The sequence below is a fragment of the Musca autumnalis genome, unplaced genomic scaffold (assembly GCF_047663935.1).
Source record: "Musca autumnalis isolate F117 unplaced genomic scaffold, ASM4766393v1 scaffold_4, whole genome shotgun sequence".
Classification (NCBI taxonomy): domain Eukaryota; kingdom Metazoa; phylum Arthropoda; class Insecta; order Diptera; family Muscidae; genus Musca; species Musca autumnalis.
Genome location: NW_027411977.1, coordinates 46,180,210 through 46,202,083, shown reverse-complemented (window position 1 = coordinate 46,202,083; position 21,874 = coordinate 46,180,210). Strand labels below are relative to the sequence as shown.

General features: G+C 35.3%; 2 protein-coding genes across 4 annotated transcripts in view; both read left to right on the top strand.

Annotated features, from left to right (window-relative positions):
• Positions 1–21,874, top strand: part of LOC141403880 (G-protein coupled receptor Mth2-like) — a 536,210-nt gene that overhangs the window by 372,649 nt on the left and 141,687 nt on the right. The gene's annotated exons all lie outside the window — the stretch shown is intronic.
• LOC141402923 (G-protein coupled receptor Mth2-like) lies at positions 240–11,252 on the top strand. Its single transcript, XM_073985048.1, has 7 exons — positions 240–742; positions 6,530–6,689; positions 6,746–6,934; positions 7,090–7,344; positions 7,411–7,564; positions 10,954–11,148; positions 11,213–11,252. The coding sequence occupies exons 1-7, from the start codon at positions 593–595 to the stop codon at positions 11,250–11,252; spliced, it is 1,143 nt and encodes a 380-aa protein (XP_073841149.1). The 5' UTR covers positions 240–592.

Genomic DNA, 21,874 nt, shown 5'->3' with positions numbered 1-21,874 from the left:
GGCTCATCACCCCTGGCTACGTCGATGTTTTCTTCCGTTACATTGTTGATCGTTATGAAAATATCCACCATTTGCGGCCACTATGTCAATGATCTGTGGAAGTGGTTAAAGTCAAATGCACTTCAAGCTGCAGTAAGTTATAAATATCGTCAGTTGGATCTATAAATCGTATCAATACGATAAGACCGATGAAACGCTGTAACAGCCACAGTTCCCTTTAAGAAATTCAATAAAAATGACGCACTTGTTTCGAATAATAATTATAAATGTAACTTTATTACATGTCATTTTTACACCATCTCACAATATCCCATTAAAAGGTGGAGCAATATGTCCCTTTAAAGATACAGTGAGACTAAATTATACACAACGATTCAAAGATGGTTCATATTCATATCAAAACGTTTGGATACCAAGCAACCATGTTGCTGAATATAATTATCGTTTACAATTTGCGAACACGGCCCAAACAACAAAAATACATTTACGCGGTTGTGTTTGTGGTAAAACAAAAAATTGTGTAAAATTATGTTGTCAGCGTAGTGAATATTACAACGAAGAAACGTTTCAGTGTAAAAAAATTCCCCAATATATGAAAATACCCGAGCACATAAATGTAACTATGGATAACGGTGAGATTAATTTGGTTAACTTGTATCGTCAATTCCTGACACAAAAGGGCAGGCCATGCAAATATCTTGAGTATTTGGTGAGCGATAAAGATGTTTGGGAATTGCGAGAGGTATGTATGCTAAAGAAATGTTGAGTTCATAAAACTGATAACCGAGTCTTGAGTCAAAGCAAATTTTCCTCAAGCCTTGTTTTATGAATGTACGACATATTTTCAATATAGATTTATAGATATCCATTGCAACATGGAATTTAGGAACTCAGCCATAGCATTGTTCGAAGACTACAATCCAAAAAATCCATCCATTTGTTCCTGAAACCGAACATAGAATAGACCAACATGGAATCTCGATAATTTGGGTACTCAAGTCTGGTCAGAGTAGGGTTCTCAATTTTAAAATGCTTCTTAGTCTTTGTTTGTGTTATGCTAACAATGCTGCATTATTCTAAATATGCTAGGCAAGTTGCTTATATTTGCCATACAAACTTCAAAAGATATCTCCCAAAGGAAAGAAACTGCCAATTAAGCAATTTTTTCTAAATTAAAAAAAAAACAAGTAAGAACGGCGTTATGGTCGGCAGGACCGAACTTTTTATACCCTCCACCTTGAGTTGTATTTTAATAAAAAGGAACACTTAGTATTCTTTCGTTTAGAAAGAACAAAATTCTGCCCCACGTCACGTATGCTAAATAAATGTTGAGTTCAGGAACATTTATTCCTAAAACCGAACATAGAATAGACCAACATGGAATCTCGATAATTTGGGTACTCAAGCCCTTGTCAGAGTAGGGTTCTCAATTTTAAAATGCTTCTTAGTCTTTGTTATACTCTGCACCACTTTGGGGAAAGGGTATTATAAATTTCATTTGGTAAAAATTCATGTAACACCGCGAAGTATTGGTCCTAGACCCCCAATGCACACTGGTCCCACTTGTATGGAAAGGAGTGCCAAAAATATTTATAATCGAGTTAACGCCTCGAAATTTTAAACATAGTTTTATAACGAACCTAAAAGAGAGATGTAGGTCTACATTTGGGTATAGCCCCCATATAAAATTACCCCCGATTTTTTGACGATTTTAGTCAAAATTTCCAGTCGATTTGACTGTAATTTTGCATTTTGTGTTCTGAGGGAACAATATACCACCTTGCAAGAAATGTTCAATATAGGTCCACGTTTAGGTATAGCTCCCATATAAACGTACCTTCCTATAATCCGTGTTTTGACGATTTTTGCCAGATTGTCTAACCGTGTTGGCCTTAATTTTGTATTTCGACTTTGGAGGAAAATCATACGTCCGTGCAAAAATGTTCACTATAGGTCCATGTTAGGTATAGCTTCCATATAAACGTTCCTCCAGATATTCGGTATTTTGACGATCTTAGCCAAATTTTCGAACCGATTTGGCTGTAATGTTGCATTTTAAGTTCTGAGGGAACACCATGTTCAATATAGGTCCACGCTTCGGTATAGCTTCCATATAAACGTGTCTCCCGATTTTCGGAATTTTGGCGATTTTACAGGCGTGGTATAAGGGGAATAACATATATGTTGGCAGATGGTCCCAGCTGGATTCCTTTTAATCGTAAACTAGAGACTTTCCCCTGTATTAAAAAAAAAATATGGACTTGCCCTTAAGGGGCCAACTATAGTAAAGCTCAACATTTATTTATAGCAATGATATTAAAAATAGCACAAAAAGTCATATACAAAGAATTTATTTTAAGGAACTTAGAAAATGAATTTTGACTTTGTTTTTTTCGTAAGAATATTGTCAATGTCATCAACTATAAGTTTCATTTTGAAAATTGTACATTTACATCTTAATTTTTTATAATTTCACTCATAAGCTACGAATGCTTTGCGGATCTTTTTTTTCGTTTTTAAGGTACCACATACAAATCTCAATTTCTTCGACTTAACTTGGCATATTACCGCTGTAAATTTGCAAAAATAATACTGGACAATAAAAATTTAATGTGTTTAGAGAATATTTATTTCAATCGCAATCAAATTTGTCGACATAAATTTTTCCGATTTTTGTCCACGGGCGGAACCACAGTGCAATGCGGTATTCCAATCCTCATATCTCGATGAGATAAAGCGATTTTGTGATGTATGCCCGTCCGTCCGTCTGTCCATTATAAATTGTAAGCAAATTCCATATCGCAATTATGGACTGATGTTCCGTCACGAAATCGTACACGGAGATCGGGTTCAGACCTGAATAGACAGCTATTGTTATTGGTGATGATCGTGAAATATTTAGCGGGTGAAATGGACCAACAACATAATTTTTATCCAATATTTTAAATAAATTTTAAATAAGGTAACAGTATATGACAAAGAAGTAGCTAGCAAATTGAGACGATGCTCAGATAATATTTAGAGGATCAAATGGACAACAACCTGTGTGTGAAAATTTTTCATATACAGGTTAAATCGTTTTTCCTGGAAGACAGGAAGGAAAGAAAGCTATACTTTGAAAAGGAACTCTTGACATTTGTATTGATGGCAATTGTGTTGGTGTATTGGTGTACAGCTTAACTCAGCTAAATGTACGATGACAAATCATGAGTTGAATCATGGGTGCAAATGACATGGCATCGATGAAAATTCGGGTGAATCACCGATGACATTTACAAGGGAATGACATACGCTTTCACGAATACATAGTCATGGCATTTTGCACCAGTCCATTGTCATGACGTTTTGCATCAATGCGTTGGATCTGGACTTCCAACAATCAGAAATAAAATTTGCGGACCAATTGTGTAATTTGTTGAATACAATACACAGATGATTTCTATCACCAGATGGCATTTTTCTTTGTTTTTATGTAATTTTCAAGATTATTATTTTCATGTGTTTTTTATTATATTATATTGATCTGGCAAAATCATAGTTATCTCTTCCCATAGCTGCAAGATATTTCATTCAACTTGGGTTCCGTTTTTTCAATATTCGATAAATTATGTGCCAATCTCTGCACCAGGCTCACCATTTGGGAAATCTAGCATAAATTTGAATTCCATTATTTTTAAACAATTTATCTGTAATAGTTACCATGTTTTTTTTTTTTTTTTGTTGTCTCATTTATTTAGATGGCATTTATTCTAAATAGAACATATTATTACATAAGCCGGACTAAGAATGTATTTCCAAATGCACCGATCTTCTACAATATGTTTCAGGCAATTTGGAGTCGATTGAGCAATGTCCGTCCGTCTGTCTGCCTGGCTGGAGCGCACGATAACTCTCAAAAGGATCAACCGATTCGGTTCAAATTTTGGCTTACGTAATATTTTGTCCAAACTTAGTTTAAGTTCGAAGATGGGTTATATCGGTCCACTCCTTCCGGTACCTCCCCCACAAAAGTTCGGAAAATTTGTACGTACTATAACTCTTGAAGGAAGTAACCGATTCGGTCCATAATTTGCAACTCGTGAAATGTCTACCATACTTAGATGAGGTTCCAATATGGACTTAATCGGCGGTCCTTCCACACAAAATTTTGGATAAGTTCAGTTTAGGACCTGCTCTCGAATCGGTTTGATTTTTGTTTTAGCAACTTGTATTATCTGCCCCACATACGAAGGTACAAGTTTCATCAGGGGCAAGTCCATATTTTCTGAGAAAATAGCCTGAAAGTTGCACAAAACCCCTATGACATGGTGTGAGGTGGTTGGAGCGCAAGATAACTCTCGAACGGATCTGTCGATTGGGTCCAAAATTTGGCCTTAGTAATAATTGGTCCAAACATAGTTTAAGTTCGAAGATAAGCCATATCGGTCCACTCCTTCAGGTACGTCCCCCACAAAATTTCAAAAATGTTCGGAAAAATTGTTCGTACGGTAACTTTTGAAGGGAGTGGCCGAATTGGTCCATACTTTACACATCGTAATATATCTACCACATATAGATCAGATTAAAATATGGGATATATTTGTCCACTTTATCCAGTACCTCCCAAACAAAATTTCGGATAAGTTTACTTTAAGACCTGCTATCGAATCACTTTGATTTTTGTTAAAGTAACTTGCATTCGCTGCCTCAATTACGATGGTAAAAGTTTTTTCAGAGGCAAATCCACACTTCTTGAGCAACAGCTCGAAGGGTGTAAGAAACCCCCTATGGCAACATATGTAGTGGCTGGAGATCCACTTCCATAATGGTCAATGTCGATCCATTCCTTCAAGTATTTCCTCCGCAAAACTTTTGCTCTTTAATCCTATTCAACATTTTTGTCGTTTCATACGCCCAAAATTTTTAAAACCCTCTAAATATATACGTTTTTTGGGAAAAAAATGTTTCAATATACACAGGCTGAGGGTATATCTCTGTCGGCCAAGCCGACTGATACTTTTTATACCCTCAGCCTTTAGGCTAAAGAGGATATTTACTTTGATTCGACAAAAAATGTGGCTCATCGAAATAATGGTTTTAGACCCCAAGTATGTTTGTACGATATCCGTTTCAGAAAATTTTGAGTAGATCTAGCAATGTCCGTCCGTCTGTCTGGCAGGCTGGTGCCACGATAACTCTCGAACGGATCAATCGATTCGGTTCAAATTTTGGGTATCGAAATATTTTGTCCAGATTCGATTTAAGTTCGAAGATGGGCCATATAGGTCCACTTCTTCAGGTACCTCCCCCACAAATTTTCAAAAATTGTTGCAAAATTTGTGCGCACGATAACTCTTGTAGGGAATAACCGATTTGGTCCATACTTTGTACATCGTGTAATTTATACCAAACTTAGATGAGGTTCCAATATCAATCGGTCCACTCCTTCAGGTACCTCCACAAAATTTCGGAAAAGTTTAGTTTAGGACCTGGTCTCGATTCGCTTTGATTTTGTTTACGCAAGTTTTATTCGCTGTCCTCTATACGACGCTGTAAGTTTCATTAGGGGCAAGTCCATACTTCCTGAGAAAATAGCCTGAAAGTTACAAAAAACCCTATGACACCGTGTGTAGTGGTTGGAGCGCAAGATAACTCTCGAACGGATCTGCCGATTGGGTCCAAAATTTGGCTTTCGTAATATTTTGACCAAAATTAGTTCAAGTTCAAAGATGGATTATATCGGTCCACTCCTTCCGGTACCTCCCCCACAAAAGTTCGAAAATGTTCGGAAAATTTGAGCTCTTGAAGGGAGTAACCGATTTGGTCCATGCTTTGCACATTATGATATTTCTACCAGACTTAGATGAGGTTTCAATATGGACTCAATCGGTAAACTCCTTCGAGTACCTCCCACACAAAATTTCGGAAAAGTTTAGTTTAGGACCTGGTCTCGAATATTGTATTCACTGTCCCCTATACGAAGGTACAAGTTTCCTCACAGGCAAGTCCATACTTCCTGAAAAAATTAGCCTGCAAGTTGAAAAACAAACCCTATGACACCATGTTTATGGGTGGAATAAGTTAACTTTAAGACCTGCTATTGAATTATTTTGATTTTTGTTGAAGCAACTTACATTCGCTGCCTCAATTACGATGGTAAAAGTTGTTTCAGGGGCAAGTCCATACTTCTTGAGAAAACAGCCCGAAAGGTGTAAAAACCCCCTATGGCACCCCTATGGTCTATGTCGGTCCATTCCTTTAAGTACCTTTTCCGCAAAATTTTTTAACTTTAATCCTAATCAACATTTTTGTCGGTTCATACGACCAACATTTTGAAACACTTTAAATACATAAGTTTTTGTTGAAAAAAGTGTTTCAATTTGCACAGGCTGAGGGTATATCTCTGTCGGTCACTAGCGACGGGACGATTATTGCACAGGGGAGGTGGTCGGCTCCGTTCGATTATATCACTCTCTTACATGTTTTTGTGTGATTTTAATTTAACGTTTTTTTTTTTAATTTTAACACAATATTTTGCTGTATTTTGCAGAGTGGTGAACTGTATATTCGCCATAATGGCGAAGCGGTAGACACTGTCAGTTACTGTCTTTCACCATACCGTCGCAATGAGTCCGGAGAATTACAATTGATGGCCATGAGTTGTCCAACACAAAATGATAAAACATTTACTTTACTTTTAAATACTTACGGTAAGAATATTAATAGCCATACATTTTCATATTAATTGACCCATTATTCATTTCAGCCATGTCAATGTCCGTAATCTTTTTACTACCAACAGTCCTAATATATTTATTTGTTGGTGATCTCAGTCGTTGTATTAGAGGTAAACAGCTTATTTGCTATTTCATATCATTGCTGGGGGGATATTCAATATTTAGTTTCATAAATATTTCGGAATATGTATTCGCGGAATCTACCTGTAAAATGCTAGGTAAGTTAGAAAATGTCAAGAATGTCGATAAAATCTCAAAAAATTATAATTTATAAATCTTTGTTTATTAAATCTCTTTTAATAACAATTTTTCCAGGATATTTTGTCACTTTCTTCTTTATATCCGCATATTAATGGCTTTTCTTTTTTTCAAGGGATATTTTGTTACTTCTTTTTTATGTCCGCTTATTTATGGTTGTCAATTTTGTGCTTGGACATGTGGATCAATTTCAAGGAAATCCAAAACAATTTTTCAAATCCGAAGCATATACGGCGTTTTGTATATTATTCTGTTTTTGGCTGGGGCACTGCTTTGATACTGACGGGGATTGTCATTTTAGCTCAATTTTCAGACATAGTTCCGGAAAAGTTTAAACCTGGACTTGGTAAAGATACATGCTGGTTGAATAGTAAGTTTTGAAATTCATATAAATTAAAATGTTTTGACTTTCCAAATTGCTTGTTCATATTTACAGCTAATTTGTGGTCATCGGCCATCTATTATTATTGGCCAAATTTAATAATAATGCTGGCCAACATTATAACATTTATCTGTTTATCACTGCATATCTATCGAGTTCAAAGCGATGTGGCCGAAATTTCAATAAGGAGGAAATTTTTTAAGGAATAGTAAGTACATACTTATTAGAAATATATGGGGATTTCTCTGTGAATTCAGACACTTCTTTAAAATGAAGTTTTTGATTTTTTTTAAATTTGTCAATACATTTTTTTCCATTATACCAATGTGAAACATTTATTAATTTACCAAAAAATTAAAAATCATTAATAATAATTGATTTTAAATATTAAACCGCGAAAATTGCATCCTGATAAAAAAATAAATAATACGAAAAAGTCTTTTTCTATTTAGACCGATATTAAGAAGTTATTAGTATTCACGGTGTGCCTTAACTAAATTTAAATGAAAAATGCTTACACCTGGGAAGTTTTTGCGGTTTCTGAAACTACACGCAGAGAAAAAATATTGTTGGAACAATCATATTTTAAGAGCAAAATAGTGTATTTTAAAATTCTTAAAATATGTATTGTTGGGGCAACAATATATTTTGTGTCATCATGTTTGCTAATAAAAAATATATGGTTGAAACAACAATATATATTTTAAGATTTTTAAAATACACTATTTTGCTCTTAGAATATGATTGTTCCAACAATATCTCTTCTCTGTGTGTAGAATGTTCATAGATGAGAAAAATCAAAAACAAAAAAATCGCCGGAGGGGTTTTCAAATAAATCGCGGTCAAAGTTCACATTTTTAGGGTTTTTTAGGTTCTCACGATTTTGCTTGGAAACCGCAAACCCTATCGAAATGGGATTAAAAAAGATGTTGTAGCTGTGAAAATTTTTACAAGATTATCCTTTATGATGTTTTCGTAGGTATTTTTTGAGATATAGAAGCTCAAATTTTGACAATTTACTGGCTGTATCGTCTCCTTATAAAATTAGATCATGCCTGCAATTTCCCAACTTAAGCTAATATATCTCAAAAATGGTACAACCTAGGAAAAATTTCGAAAACCAACCTTATAGAGAATTTGCACAGCTGTAAGATTTTCTCTAGTCCATTTTCGATATGACTTACCGTTTTCAGGCAAATCGTGAAAACCTAACAAAAAACCTAAAAATGTGAACTGAACTCAAAATCAAATTTCAAGAATGGTAACACCTATTAACAAATCATAAAGGTCAGTCCTCCGGAGAATTTTCACAGCTAAAAAAGGTTCTTAAGCCCCATTTCGATAGGACTTGCGGTTTGACCGCGATTTATTTATAAATCCCTCCAACGATTTTTTCTTGTTGTTGGATTTTTTTCGCCTATGAACATTGCTGCTTCAGAATCCGCAAAAACTTCCCAGGTGTAAGCGGTTTTTATTCAAAGTTAGTAAAGGTGCACCCTGCATGACATTGTTTTATAGGGGGCATACAGTTAGTACATTGTCCCAATTTGAACTTCTATATCTATAATTGGGGTCAATCTTGTAGAGAATTTTCACTGCTACAACATGTTCGTCAACACCATTTCGATAGGGCTTGCGGTTTCCAAGCAAAATCGTGAAAACTTACGAAAGTTCTAAAAATGTGAACTTTGACCGCGATTTATTTGAAAATCCCTCCGGCGATTGTTTCGTTTTTTTATTTTTCTCATCTGTGAACATTGTAGTTTCAGAAACAGCGAAAACTTCGCAGGTGTATGAACCTTTCATTTAAATTTAGTTAAGGCGCACCGTGTATTTCTTTACATATACATAGCTTTTACAGAATTCGACTTTTTCAAGACGCGATATCTCTGGAACTTTTAGTTAAAAAAACTGAAAAAACTCTTAAACAGTTCAACCGATTCGAACCAAATTATGGGTATCGTAATATTTTGTCCAAGCTTAGTTTAAGTTCGAAGATGGGCCATATCGGTCCACTCCTTCTGGTACCTCCCCCACAAAAGTTCAAAAATTTTCTGTAAAATGGTTTGAACGATAACTCTCGAAGGGAGCAATCGATTTTGTCAAAACTTTGCACATCGTTTTATTCCTTCCAGATATAGATCTGGTTCGAATATGAACTATACTTGTCCACTCCTTCGGGTGCCGCCCACAAAAAATTCGGATAAAGTGAATTTTAAGGGCTCCTCTCGCATGGTTTTGCAATTTTTTTCAGTATGTTTTCCTTGCGGCTCCCATTATGACGGTAAAATTTTTTTCTTGCGGAAGTCCATACTTCCTGAGATATTGGCGTAAAAGCTCCAAGAAACCTGACGGCACCAACCAAAATGGCAAACCAGCAAGATAATCCTCGCAGGGAATTTCTGATTGGTGCAGGCTTTGCACATCGTATTATTTCATCCAGTCATGTATGTATCAGGTTGGAATATGGATTGTATCGGTCCACTCCTTCGAGTACCTCCCACACAAAATTCTGATAAAATGAAGTTTAAGAGCTCCTCACGGATCGTTTTGAATTTTTTCAGTGTTTTTTGGCTTGCTTAACGACGGTAAAATTTTTTGCCGGAGTAAGTCAATAATTCCTGAGATATTGGCCTAAAAGCTCCAAGAAACCCTGACGGCACCAACCAAAATGGCAAATCCGCAAGATAATCCTCGCAAGGAGTTTTTGATTGATGCAGGCTTTGCGCATCGTATTATTTCACCCAGTCCAGTATGGAATTGAAATACAGACTATATCGGTCCACTCCTTCGGGTACCTCCCACACAAAATTCGGATAAAGTGAAGTTTAGGAGCTCCTCTCGTATCGTTTTGACTCTTTTTCAGTAGATTGTTGGAGCGGCCTCATTTACAATGGTACATTTTGTTCCGGAGTAAGTCTATACTTCCTAAGGTAATGGACCAAAAGCTTCAAACCCCTGTCGGATATTGTGCATGATAACTCTTAAACATTTTCAAAAATTTCTTTCAAACTTATTTTAACATAATTTAATATTTTGAGTCCTTTATGAGGAAGTTTGGTTGCCAAAAGTGTTTGGTATATGTCAATGATTTGGTATTAGCCCACGGTACGGTACCTACAGATTTTAAAGCAAACTCGTGATATAAAATCAATATCTTTTATATACGGCACAATTATTGTGTTTTGTTTTGTTGTTTTTTTCATGGTCAGTGGCTTGGGGTATTTCTCATTCAGCACAGCTGACTGATACGTACTTACTTGTTTTAATATAGCTCCAATATGTATGTTTTGCCGAATTTGGTTATTTTGGGTCCTATAAAGCTATATCAAAATTCGATCCTATTTTCACAAATTTTTGTTTGACCTTTGCTCCCACAAACATACTCGAAATAACAATAGCGACTTCTCAAATATCAATCAGTACATCCCGAATCATATTAGATAAATTATATGGGGTCTATTTTTTATAAGCGAATCCGTGTCTTGAGACACGACTTGTCGAGAAGTTTTACATAGCTCACCCATTAGACGTACTTTCTGATTCGATTAAAATTGTATTAATTAATTTTTTTGTTTTTTCAACGTTGTTTTTCAGCTGTGTTATCATTTTACGTCTATTCATAATAATGGGCATCTCATGGACCATGGATATATTATCATTTTGCCTAAGAAATTTTGATATAGCCGAGTATCTCTTTATGATAACTGACTTTTGCAATGCCATTCAAGGAGTTTTAATTTTTATATTATTTATTCTGAAGCGTAACGTTATTGCTGAAATCAGAAAGTGGTGAGTCAGTCGGTAGTAAACATATGACAACAGTTACAAGAAATAACTTTCTTTACATTTTCAGTTGTGCTTTTGCTGAACTCAATCCGATCAATTCAGTATAACAAGGCAGAGAAAATTGAGAACACACAAACAGACTAAAAACATGTACAACAACAAATAATAATCATAATTAATTATAATTCATTAATTAAATAAATACATAAATAAATAAATTTAACAATGACATTTTTATCTGCATTTATATTTAGCGTTACTAACTTAACGAATCAACACAATTTTTTATCGTTCTTATCGGTCAACTTGTTGTAAAGCAATTGCCACATTCAATGCTTTTCTTCCTGAGCTACGATAAGAATAACATACATGGAAACAATAATAATAATAAAACAAGTATGAAAGTATCAGTCGGTTTTGCCAACAGAGATATACCCTCAGACTGTGTGAATTGAAACCCTAGGAACCATTTATGAAGAAAAACTACATTTGGGAAAAATATTAGGAGATCCAAATTTTGTACGGTTGCTCCGTTCACCAAATATAGCGCGTAACATTTTAGTATATTTTTTTTTAATTTTTGGGGTACCGAAATGTTCGCTCTGATAGTGCCCAACACTAAGTTTAGACAAAATATTACAAATGCCAAATTTTGGACAGAATCCGTTAGAAAGTTATCGTACGCTTCAGCCACTACACATGGCGCCATAGGGGTTTTGATAGCTCCGAGATATTTTCTCAGGAAGTATGAACTTGCTCTGAAACAAGTAAAAAAGTAACAGAGATATACCCTCAGCCAGTTTAATCTGAAACACTTTATTCCAAAAAATTACTTCATACGCAAAATATATGGATTATGATTAAAATTCAAAAGGATTGCGGAGGAGGTACTTAAAGGCATGGACCGACATTGTCCATTATGGAAGTGGATCTTCTTTTTGGGGTCATATATTTTCGATAGATATCGCGCCCAACTTTTGCACCAGTATTCCAGGAAGCATGGACTTGTCCATGGAAAACATAATATTCGTATGGAGAAATTTAGACAAAATATTAGGATATCCAATTTGGTTGCTCCGTTCAAGAGATATCGTGCATACCATTTTAGTGACATTCTTTAAATATTGAGGGAAGTACCGGACGTTGTGGACCAGTATTTCCCATCTTCAAACTGAAACTAAGTTTGTACAAAATATGACGATGGCACAATTTTGGACCAAATCGGTTGATCAGTTTGAGAGTTATCGTGCTCTCCAGCCACTACATACGGTGCCATAGAGGTTTTTTACACCATTCGGGCTGTTTTCTCAAGAAGTATGGACTTGCCCCTGAAAAAACTTTTACTGTCGTAATTGAATGCAAGTTGCTCCAAAAATCAAAGTAATTCGAGAGCCGGTCTTAAATTGAATCTGTCCAAAATTTTGTGTGGGAGATACCCGAAGGAGTGGAGAAATTTAGTAAATATTCGAACCTGATCTATATCTGGTAGATATATTAGGATGTGTGAAGTATGGACCAAATCGGTCACTCCCTTCAAGAGTTATCGTGCGCACAATTTTTCCGATCATTTTTGAACTTTTGAGAGGGAGGTACCTGAAGGAGTGGACCCACATGGTTCATCTTCGAACTTAAACTATATTTGCATAAAATATTACGAAGGCCACATTTTGGACTGAATCGGCAAATCCGTTCGAGAGTTATCTTGCGGTCCAACCACTACACACGGTATCATAAGGGTTTTTTTGTACCTTTCAGGCTATTTTCTCAGGAAGTATGGACCTGCCCCTGATGAAACTTATAACGTCATATGGGGACAGTGAATAAACGTTGCTACAACAAAAATCAAAGCGATTCGAGAGCAGGACCTAAACTGAACTTTTCCAAAATTTTGTGTGGGAGGTACCCGAAGGAGTGGAACGATTTAGTCGATATTGGAACATCATCTAAGTCTGGTAGAAATTTTACGATGTGCAAACTTTGGACGAAGAGTTATCGTGAGCACAAATTTTCCGAACATTTTCGAACTTTTGTGGGGGAGGTAACGGAAGGAGTGGACCGATATAACCCATCTAAGTTTGGACAAAATATTGCGAAAGCCAAATATTGGACCAAATCGGTTCATCCGTTCGAGAGTTATCGTGGGCACCAGCCAGGTAGACAGACGGACGGACATGGCTAAATCAACTCCAAATTGTCTGAAACACATTTCGTCCAAACATACTTGGGGTCTAAAGCCATTATTTCGATGCGGCTCATTTTGCCCGTATGAAAGTGCTTATACCCTCGATAGCATAAATGCTGAGGGTATACAAAATTGTACCGTGGTAATAAGGGCGAACACAGGCTTTTACAACAATGATCAAAGCGATTCGAGAGCAGGCCTTAAACTGAATTTTGTTTGGGAGGTATCCGAAAGAGTTGTATATAGTCCATATTCGAACCTGATCTATGTCTCATAGAAATATTACGTTGTGTAACGTATGGACCAAATTGCTGCCTTCCAGAGTTCTCGTGCACACAATTTCACTGAAAGTTTTGAATTTTAACTAAATTTGGACAAAATATTACGAAGAACAAAATTTTGGACCCAAACGGATGGTCCATTCGAGAGTTATCGTGCGCTGCAACCACTACACATGGCGAAATAGGGGTTTTTATCGCTTTCTGGATACTTTCTCAGGAAGTATGGACTTGCTTCTCATAAAAACGTAAATCAAAACCAGTAGGAAAAGGTGCAGCAAATACCTGAAATCGGCCGAATATATATAAGGGTGCTATATCCAAATCGATACCGCTTTCGATAAAATTTGGCACATTTATTTCTAGACCGAATTCATTCACACATTCTAAATTTCATCAAAATCGGACGTATATAGCGTGTTTGGTGCTGCAAATAGGTGAAATCGGCCGAAAATATATACATGTGGGAGCTATATACCAAAATCAATAGCACACAATAGTAACACATCGAAATATGCGTCGGAGATGGCAATAATTTTGTATTGCGTCTTGGCAGAAGATATAAAAGTTCAATTCGGAAAATTGTAAGTATTCCATGTTTTGGAAATAAGAACAATGGGGCGGGGCGTGAGCTCTCTTAAATGTGTGTTTTTACTTTAATTTTGAACTGTAGTTAACTCCGTATTTTAGACCCTCAATGGGTAGATTCACTGAAAGAAAAAGCTGCGTAATATGAATGAAATCCTACGCTGTATCAATGAAATTTGTCATTGATTTTGAACCAACTTAGAGCTTCATTGAATAAATGAAAAAGTTTCATTGAAGTAAAATTAACGAAATTGTTCATTAACTCCTTCATTTATGCAATGAAACTTTTCCGTTATGCAATGAAACTTTTTCGTTAATGCAATGAAACTTTTTCATTAGTGCAATGAAACTCCTTCATTGATGCAATGAAACTTTTCCGTAATGCAATGAAACTTTTTCGTTAAAGCAATGAAACTGCTTCATTGATGCTATGAAACTTTTTCATTAATGCAATGAAATACATTCATTGTTGTAATGACACAAAATCAATGACTAATTTCATTGATACAACGTAGGATTTCATTCATGTTATGAAGCCATTTCATACTCACGTATTGAACAACAAGTAAAATAGTATCGGTCGGCTTTGCCGACAGAGATATACCCTCAGCCTGTGTGGATTGAAATATTTTTTTCCAAAAAAAAAAAAGAAATGTATAGGCGTATAAACCGACAGAAATATGGATTGGATTAAAGCTCAAACATTTGAGGGGAATATCGATAGATAGGGCTTTTGTGCCATACTACCCTAAGCTAGGGCAAAAAATTTTGAGAACGAAAATTTGGACCAAATCGTTTGCTACGTTTGTTAGATATTGCGCTTATCATTTTAGCAAATATGTTCAAACATTTGTGGGAGAGGTACCGGAAGCATTAGCACTACCATCGAATTTCATCTAATATTCGAAGAAATATTACGATATCCAAAGTGTGGACGAAAGCAGTATTCGGTTCGAGCTCTACAGCCACTACATATGGTACCATAGGGGTTTTTTTAACTGTCGGGCTGTTTTCTCAAGAAGTATGGACTTGCCCCAGAAAAAACGTTTACTGTCGTAATTGAGACAGAGAAAGCAAGATGCGTCAACAAAAATCCAAGTGATTCGGGAACAGGTCTTAAAGTGAATTTATCCAAAATTTTGTGTGGGAGGTACACGAAGGATTGAACAAAACAAATATAGTCCATATTCGAACCTATATCTATATCTGGTAAATGTATTAGGATGTGTAAAGTATGGACCAAATCGCTCACTCCCATCCAGAGTTGTCGTGCTCACAATTTTCCGAACATCTTTGAACTTTTTCTGGGGGAGGTACCTGAAGGTATGGACCGATATGGCTTATCTTCAAACTTAAACTAAGTTTGCACAAAATATTACGAAGGCCACATTTTGGACCGACTCAGTAGATCCGTTCGACAGTTATCTTGCGCTCCAACCACTACACACGGTGTCATAGGGGTTTGTTTCCACCTTTAAGGCTAGTTTCTCAGGAAGTGTGGACTTGCCCCTGATGAAACTTGTACCATCGTATGGGGGCAGTGAATACAAGTTGCCACAACACAAATCAAAGCGATTCGAGAGCAGGTCCTAAACTGCACTTTTCCGAAATTTTGTGTAGGAGGTACCCGAAGGGAGGATATGGATCAGTCCATATTTAAACCTCATATTACCCTGGTAGAAAGTTTACGCTATACAAAGTATGAACCAAATCGGTCACTCCCTTCAAGAGTTATCGTGCGCACAAACTTTTCGAACATTTTCGAACTTTTGTGGGGGAGGTACCGAAAGGGGTGGACCGATGTAGCTCATCTTCGAACTTAAACTAAGTTTGGGCAAAATACTACGAAAGACAAAATTTGAACCGAATCGGTTCATCCGTTCGACAGTTATCGTGCGCTCCAGCCAGCAGGACAGACAGGCGGACGGACATGGCTAGACCGGCTCCAAATTGTCTGAAACACATTTCGTCCAAACGTACTTTGGGTCTAAAATCATTATTTCGATGAGGAACATTTTCATCGTATCAAAGTGTATGTACCCTCTTTAGCCTAAAGGCTAAGGGTATAAAAATGAAGTCAATGCTAAATATGTTTATTTCATTTTATTGCAATTAATTTTGACCATTTATACAACAAGTAATATTCAATACCTCAAGTATTAAGCACATTAGTGATAGTATTGGGCGTTGTCATCTGTAAGTAAAATTGAAACAATAAACAAATTGCTAACTAATTGACTGGTTTTCTAAACAATAATATACTTCCAACTTTTGACGCTGAGTCATCCACTGTGTACGTCCACGATCTTAGGAGAAATCATTTTTTTCTTAAGGGAGTAGTGTTTAATTGGCCACGGACAGTCTCCGCAATTCCAATGATCATTGGATTTTCTGTTTTTTATCTTCATTGCAACTATAAATGAAAATTAAAAAAGTAAATAAACGAACACATAAAAACTACAAAAAATAATTTAATCAATATATGAATTTTCATTTCACAATAAGTGTGTCTGCGTACTCGATAATTTGTAATAATTATTACAAATTATTACTGAATGTTGTTTTTTTACACAAATGTTCAGTAAAAGAGAATAAATTAAGAAACTTATTTTGAAATTTTTATTACTGAGAACTTATAATTTTTACTGAAGGAATTTTGTTCAGTAACATTTTGTAGCTTTAGCAGTTGTCAAGAGTTTAAAATATTCAAATATCATAATCGTCGATATTAATCAAATTGAAAATTTGTACTGAATGTTGTCTTTTTACTTTTTTAATTTTTTCCTTTGAAAGAATATAAAATGCTTTACTCTCTAAAAAGAAATTACTGAGTAATATTTACTGAGAAAGTACAAGGACAAACCTATTATTAAACACTTCACACTTACTTTCAGCGAAGTTAACTGTTTTTTTGAGCGTTGTCATTTGTAAGCAAAATTGAAAACCATAAAACAATTTTTAGTAATTTATCTGGTTTTCTTTCTTAACATTAACTTACCTTTAACTTTCGCCGTTGGACAGAAAAGTATACAACAATACAACATTTTCTTTTTCTATGTATACAACAATACGACATTTTCTTTTTCTTTTCATGTTAAACACATCACAGTTTTTAAAGTTGAAAACACCAGATGTAAAATAACTTTTTTTCATCCACACTTGACTGTGGTTTAGCGCAAACTAAAACAATGTTCTTGAACATCGTTTTATGTAGCTAAGAAGGCGGTGGTTGTTTTGCCAACACGTGTTTTTTCTGCTTGTTAAATACTCACACACAACCACAAATGGAATTCAATGAACGACAATACAAACAATAACAAAGAACTGAGAAGAGCATTCTTTTTAATGTGGATAAATATTTATGTATACCAACACCAATCGGCGACAGTAGCGATTTTTTGTACAGTTGGCGTTTCTGCTAGTTTTGTCAAAAATCCATGCATACATATTTATATATGAGATTCTCTGCATATGTATGTAGCCAATATATAAATGTGTTCTTTTTATGATTGTCAAAAATTTAATTTGTCTAATAAAGACAAAATAATTAGAAGACAAATTTTATAACTTAACAGATTTACAAAGAATACAAAATGCAAAAAGTAATTTCAAAAATCTTTGTGTTTATTTCAGCTTGAGTCCACATTTTGTTGTAATTCAATTGTTTGAATAACAACAAAATATTTTAAAGTGGATATGAAATTGATTAGTTGCGGGCGAAGGGTAGGAAATACTATAGTTTCAGTTGTCACCAAACAACTTCATCAGTTCCCTTTTTCGCCGACTCTGTATCGATAAACAGGTCAATAAAGCCATCTAGCAAATTAAATAAAATGAGAAATTTGCTGTATGGCCCTAAAGCTGTTTACCCTACAATTTGAGTCGAATTTCAAAAATGTTTCATCTATTTAAAGAAACTCTTTATCTAATGAAACTGTTTCATTTATTTTAAAGCCAACCAAACACATCGAATATATACATTTTTAGTTTGAATTCTATTTAGTTTGAATTAAAAACATCCATATTTTTCTTAAATTTATAGAAATTAAAATTTCATTGCATCAATGAAATCCGTTTCGTATATACAATGAAACCAAAAATGATTGAATTTGAAATAACGTAAAGTTTCATTGCATGAATGAAACATTTCATTATATTAATGGAACGTTTCATAGCATCAATGAAATATAATCAATGAAACCCGTTCATTGACACAACGAAGCATTTTTCTTTCAGTGTTGGAGTAGTGAATTTTTCTCAATGTTATTCATAATGTAACCTTTAAAATATTTTTATTATCTCACTAAATTATAGTATGCTTTTTAATATTATTTTTATAGGATTACTTGTCCCGATTTTGGAGTAGTGAATTTCTCAATGTTGTGCATAATGTAAACATCTCTTTTGGCCTTGGGCTTTGTTTGCGAACGAATTTTAAATAAATAAAAATAACATAAAACGAGTAAGAACGGCACTAAGTTATCCCAGGACGAGCTTGTTATACACGGTGTGCCTTAACAAATTTAAATGGAAGGTGCTTACACCTCGGAAGTTTTTGCTTATTCTGAAACTACAATGCTCATAGATGAGAAATATCAAGAAACAAAAAAAAAAATCGCCGGAGGGATTTTAAAATAAATCGCTATTTAAGTTCACATTTTTAGGGGTTCTTTAGGTTTTCACGATTTAGCTTGGAAACCGCGAGTTCTATGTAAAGAAAATCTTATAGCTGTAAAAATTCTTCACAAGATTGACCTTAATAAAATTTTCGTATGTTTTACCGTTTTTGAGATATAGAAGTTCAAATTGAAGCAATACACTGACTGTATCGCTTCCTTATAAAACAATGTCATTACTGCAATTTCCCAAATTAAACTTATATATCTTGAAAATAGTACAACCTAGGAAAAAATAAATCATCCAATCTTGTAGAGAATTTTCTCAGCTTCAACATTTTCTTTAGTTCTATTTTCATATGACTTGCGGTTTTCAAGCAAAATCGTGAAGATTTAAGATAAAAACCTAAAAATTTGAATTGAACCTCTATATCTCAAAAACGGTAAAACCTACGAAAATATCATAAAGTCCAATCTTGTGGAGAATTTTCACAGCTACAACATTTTCTTTAGCGCTATTTCGGTTTGACTTGCGGTTTCCAAGCAAAATCGTGAAAACCTAAAAAAACCCTAAAATTGTGAATTTTCAGCGCGATTTATTTAAAAATCCCTCCGGCGATTTTTTCAATTTCTTTATTTTTCTTATCTATGAACATTGCTGTTTCTGAATCCGCAAAAACATCCCATGTGTAAGCGGTTTCCATTAAAAGTTAGTTAAGGGGTACTGTGCATAATATTGTTTTATAAGGGGACGATACAGTCAGTGCATTGTCCCAATTTGTACTTCCATATCTCAAAAACGGTAAAACCTACGAAAATATCATAAAGGCCAATCTTGTGGAGAATTTTCTGCTACAACATTTTCTTTAGACCCATTTACATAGAACTCGCGGTTTCCAAGCTAAATCGTGAAAACCTAAAGAACCCCTAAAAATGTGAACTTAAATCGCGATTTATTTTAAAATCCCTCCGGCGATTTTTTTTGTTTCTTGATATTTCTCATATATGAGCATTGTAGTTTCAGTATCAGCAAAAACTTCCGAAGTGTAAGCACCTTCCATTTAAATTTGTTAAGGCACACCGTGTATACCCTCCACCACGAGTTATATTGAAGTCAAATGGAACAATTTGTTTCCTTTCGTTTATGAAAAATTCTAAATACAAAATTTCTATACCTAAAAAATTTCTGGCGGAAAGTCTTTAGACTCAGAGAAGATTGAATATCAAACTTCCGATATTTCGGTAAAACCTTCAAAATACCGAATATTAAGAGGAACGCTTCTATGGGGGATATAGAAACCCGCGGACTCATTCTAATAAATCTCTTCTGGAATATTTTATAACCCCATGGAAGACTAAATAACAAATTTCAGTCTTTCGGTGGGATATTGACGTTACAACCTTCAGAATTACGAAAATCTGATGGTACCGTTCTGTGGGGGCTATATCGAACCGTGGGCCTATACCGATGAATTTCAGTCAGAACGGATTTTACCTCCAACAAAGACTAAATACCAAATCTCAGCCCTTTCGGTGTGATAATGAGGCTAAGACCTTCAAAATATCGAAAATCGGGTGGTACCGTTCTATGGGGGCTATATGAAGGTGTGGACCTATACCGACACGTTTCTGGGGGAAAGTTGTGTACCCATAAAGAAGACTAAACACCAAATTTCAGCCATTTCTGAGGATTATTGTGGCAACAACCTTCAAAATACCGAAAATCGGTGTGTACCGTTCTATGGGGGCTATATGGAGGCGTGGACCTATACCGACAAATTTCTGGGGAAAAGTTGTATACCCACAACGAAGACTAAGTACCAAATTTTAGCCATAATGTGGGTGCCACCGTGGTGCAATGGTATGCACGCCCGCCTTGCACGCAGAAGGTCGTGGGTTCGATTCCCCGGCCAGGCAACATCAAACATTTTTCAACGGTGGCCAAATACCCCTCATCAATGTTGGCGACATTTCTTGAGTATTCCAGCCTTGAAAAACTTCTCCAGAAGTGGTGTCTTAGGACACGCCGTTCGGACTCGGCGATAAACAGTAGGTCCCATATCATTTAGCTAAATATGAATAGGGGTGCACTCATTGATATGAGAGAAGTCTCCCTTGTCCCGTATGGGATGTTGTGGAACAATGTTTTTTTTTGTTTTGGTATTATAATGTTTGTTTTGGTATTCAATATACCGAAAATCGGGTGGTACCGTTTTATGGAAGACATTCTGGGCATTGAATTGATCCCAATTGCATTGCCAAAAGTGGTAGAAATATAGAAAAAGACGCTCAGTAGTGGACTTCTTTAACTTAATTTTTGAGTTAACGACAAAAATCGGTAACATTAAAACACAAAATTATGAATGACAAGTATCAATAAATGTTGACAGCACTGCACTATGGGCCCAATGACAGGTTTTTGAGGCAACAAGTCACTGGAAGCTGCTGGACCTCTCAAATTTCGTCATGATGTTTATAGTGAGCATAAAAATATATCTGCAAAATTTGGATAGAATCGCTTCAGATATAGATATAGCTTTCGTTTATATGTTTCAACCGATTTTATACGGTTTTATATTTAAGCCGCACTAAGGTCACAATTTGCATCCGATGACTTTATAATTTGATATGGTATATCCTTATCAATTAAGAATCACGTCCAGAAAATTTGGTTCTGATCGGTTCAGGTACATATATCTACATATATATATAAAAAATTATTCAGGTCTGCCATGATGTTCGAAATATAAGTCCTCCGAAATGGCTGGACCGAATTTGATAAAATTTAGACTGTAGATTCTTTAGGTCTTAGAAAAGATCGTAAGATAGTTATTAAGATAGTTTTTATAGCGAAAAATGGAGGGGGCGGGGGACCTCCCCACAGCGGGTTTTAGCCAAACACGAAATCTCAGAGAGCATTTGACGTATTGGGATACAATACAATAGTAATTGTGACCTCCATCATTAATTGGTGATTTGGAAGTAGAATACCTCGATCGCGTTCAATTTTTGAATACTTTATAATTACAGGTCTATATTTTTAAATTTAGTAGTTTTTTGTTGTG

What these genes read in the sequence shown, in the direction of transcription:
- LOC141402923 (XM_073985048.1), top strand. Translation starts at nt 593, where the DNA reads ATGAAAATACCCGAGCACATAAATGTAACTATGGATAACGGTGAGATT. An exon ending in ATCTACCTGTAAAATGCTAG is followed by an intron (nt 6,935 to 7,089) that starts GTAAGTTAGAAA and finishes CTTTTTTTCAAG; the next exon opens with GGATATTTTGTTACTTCTTT. An exon ending in AGATACATGCTGGTTGAATA is followed by an intron (nt 7,345 to 7,410) that starts GTAAGTTTTGAA and finishes TCATATTTACAG; the next exon opens with CTAATTTGTGGTCATCGGCC.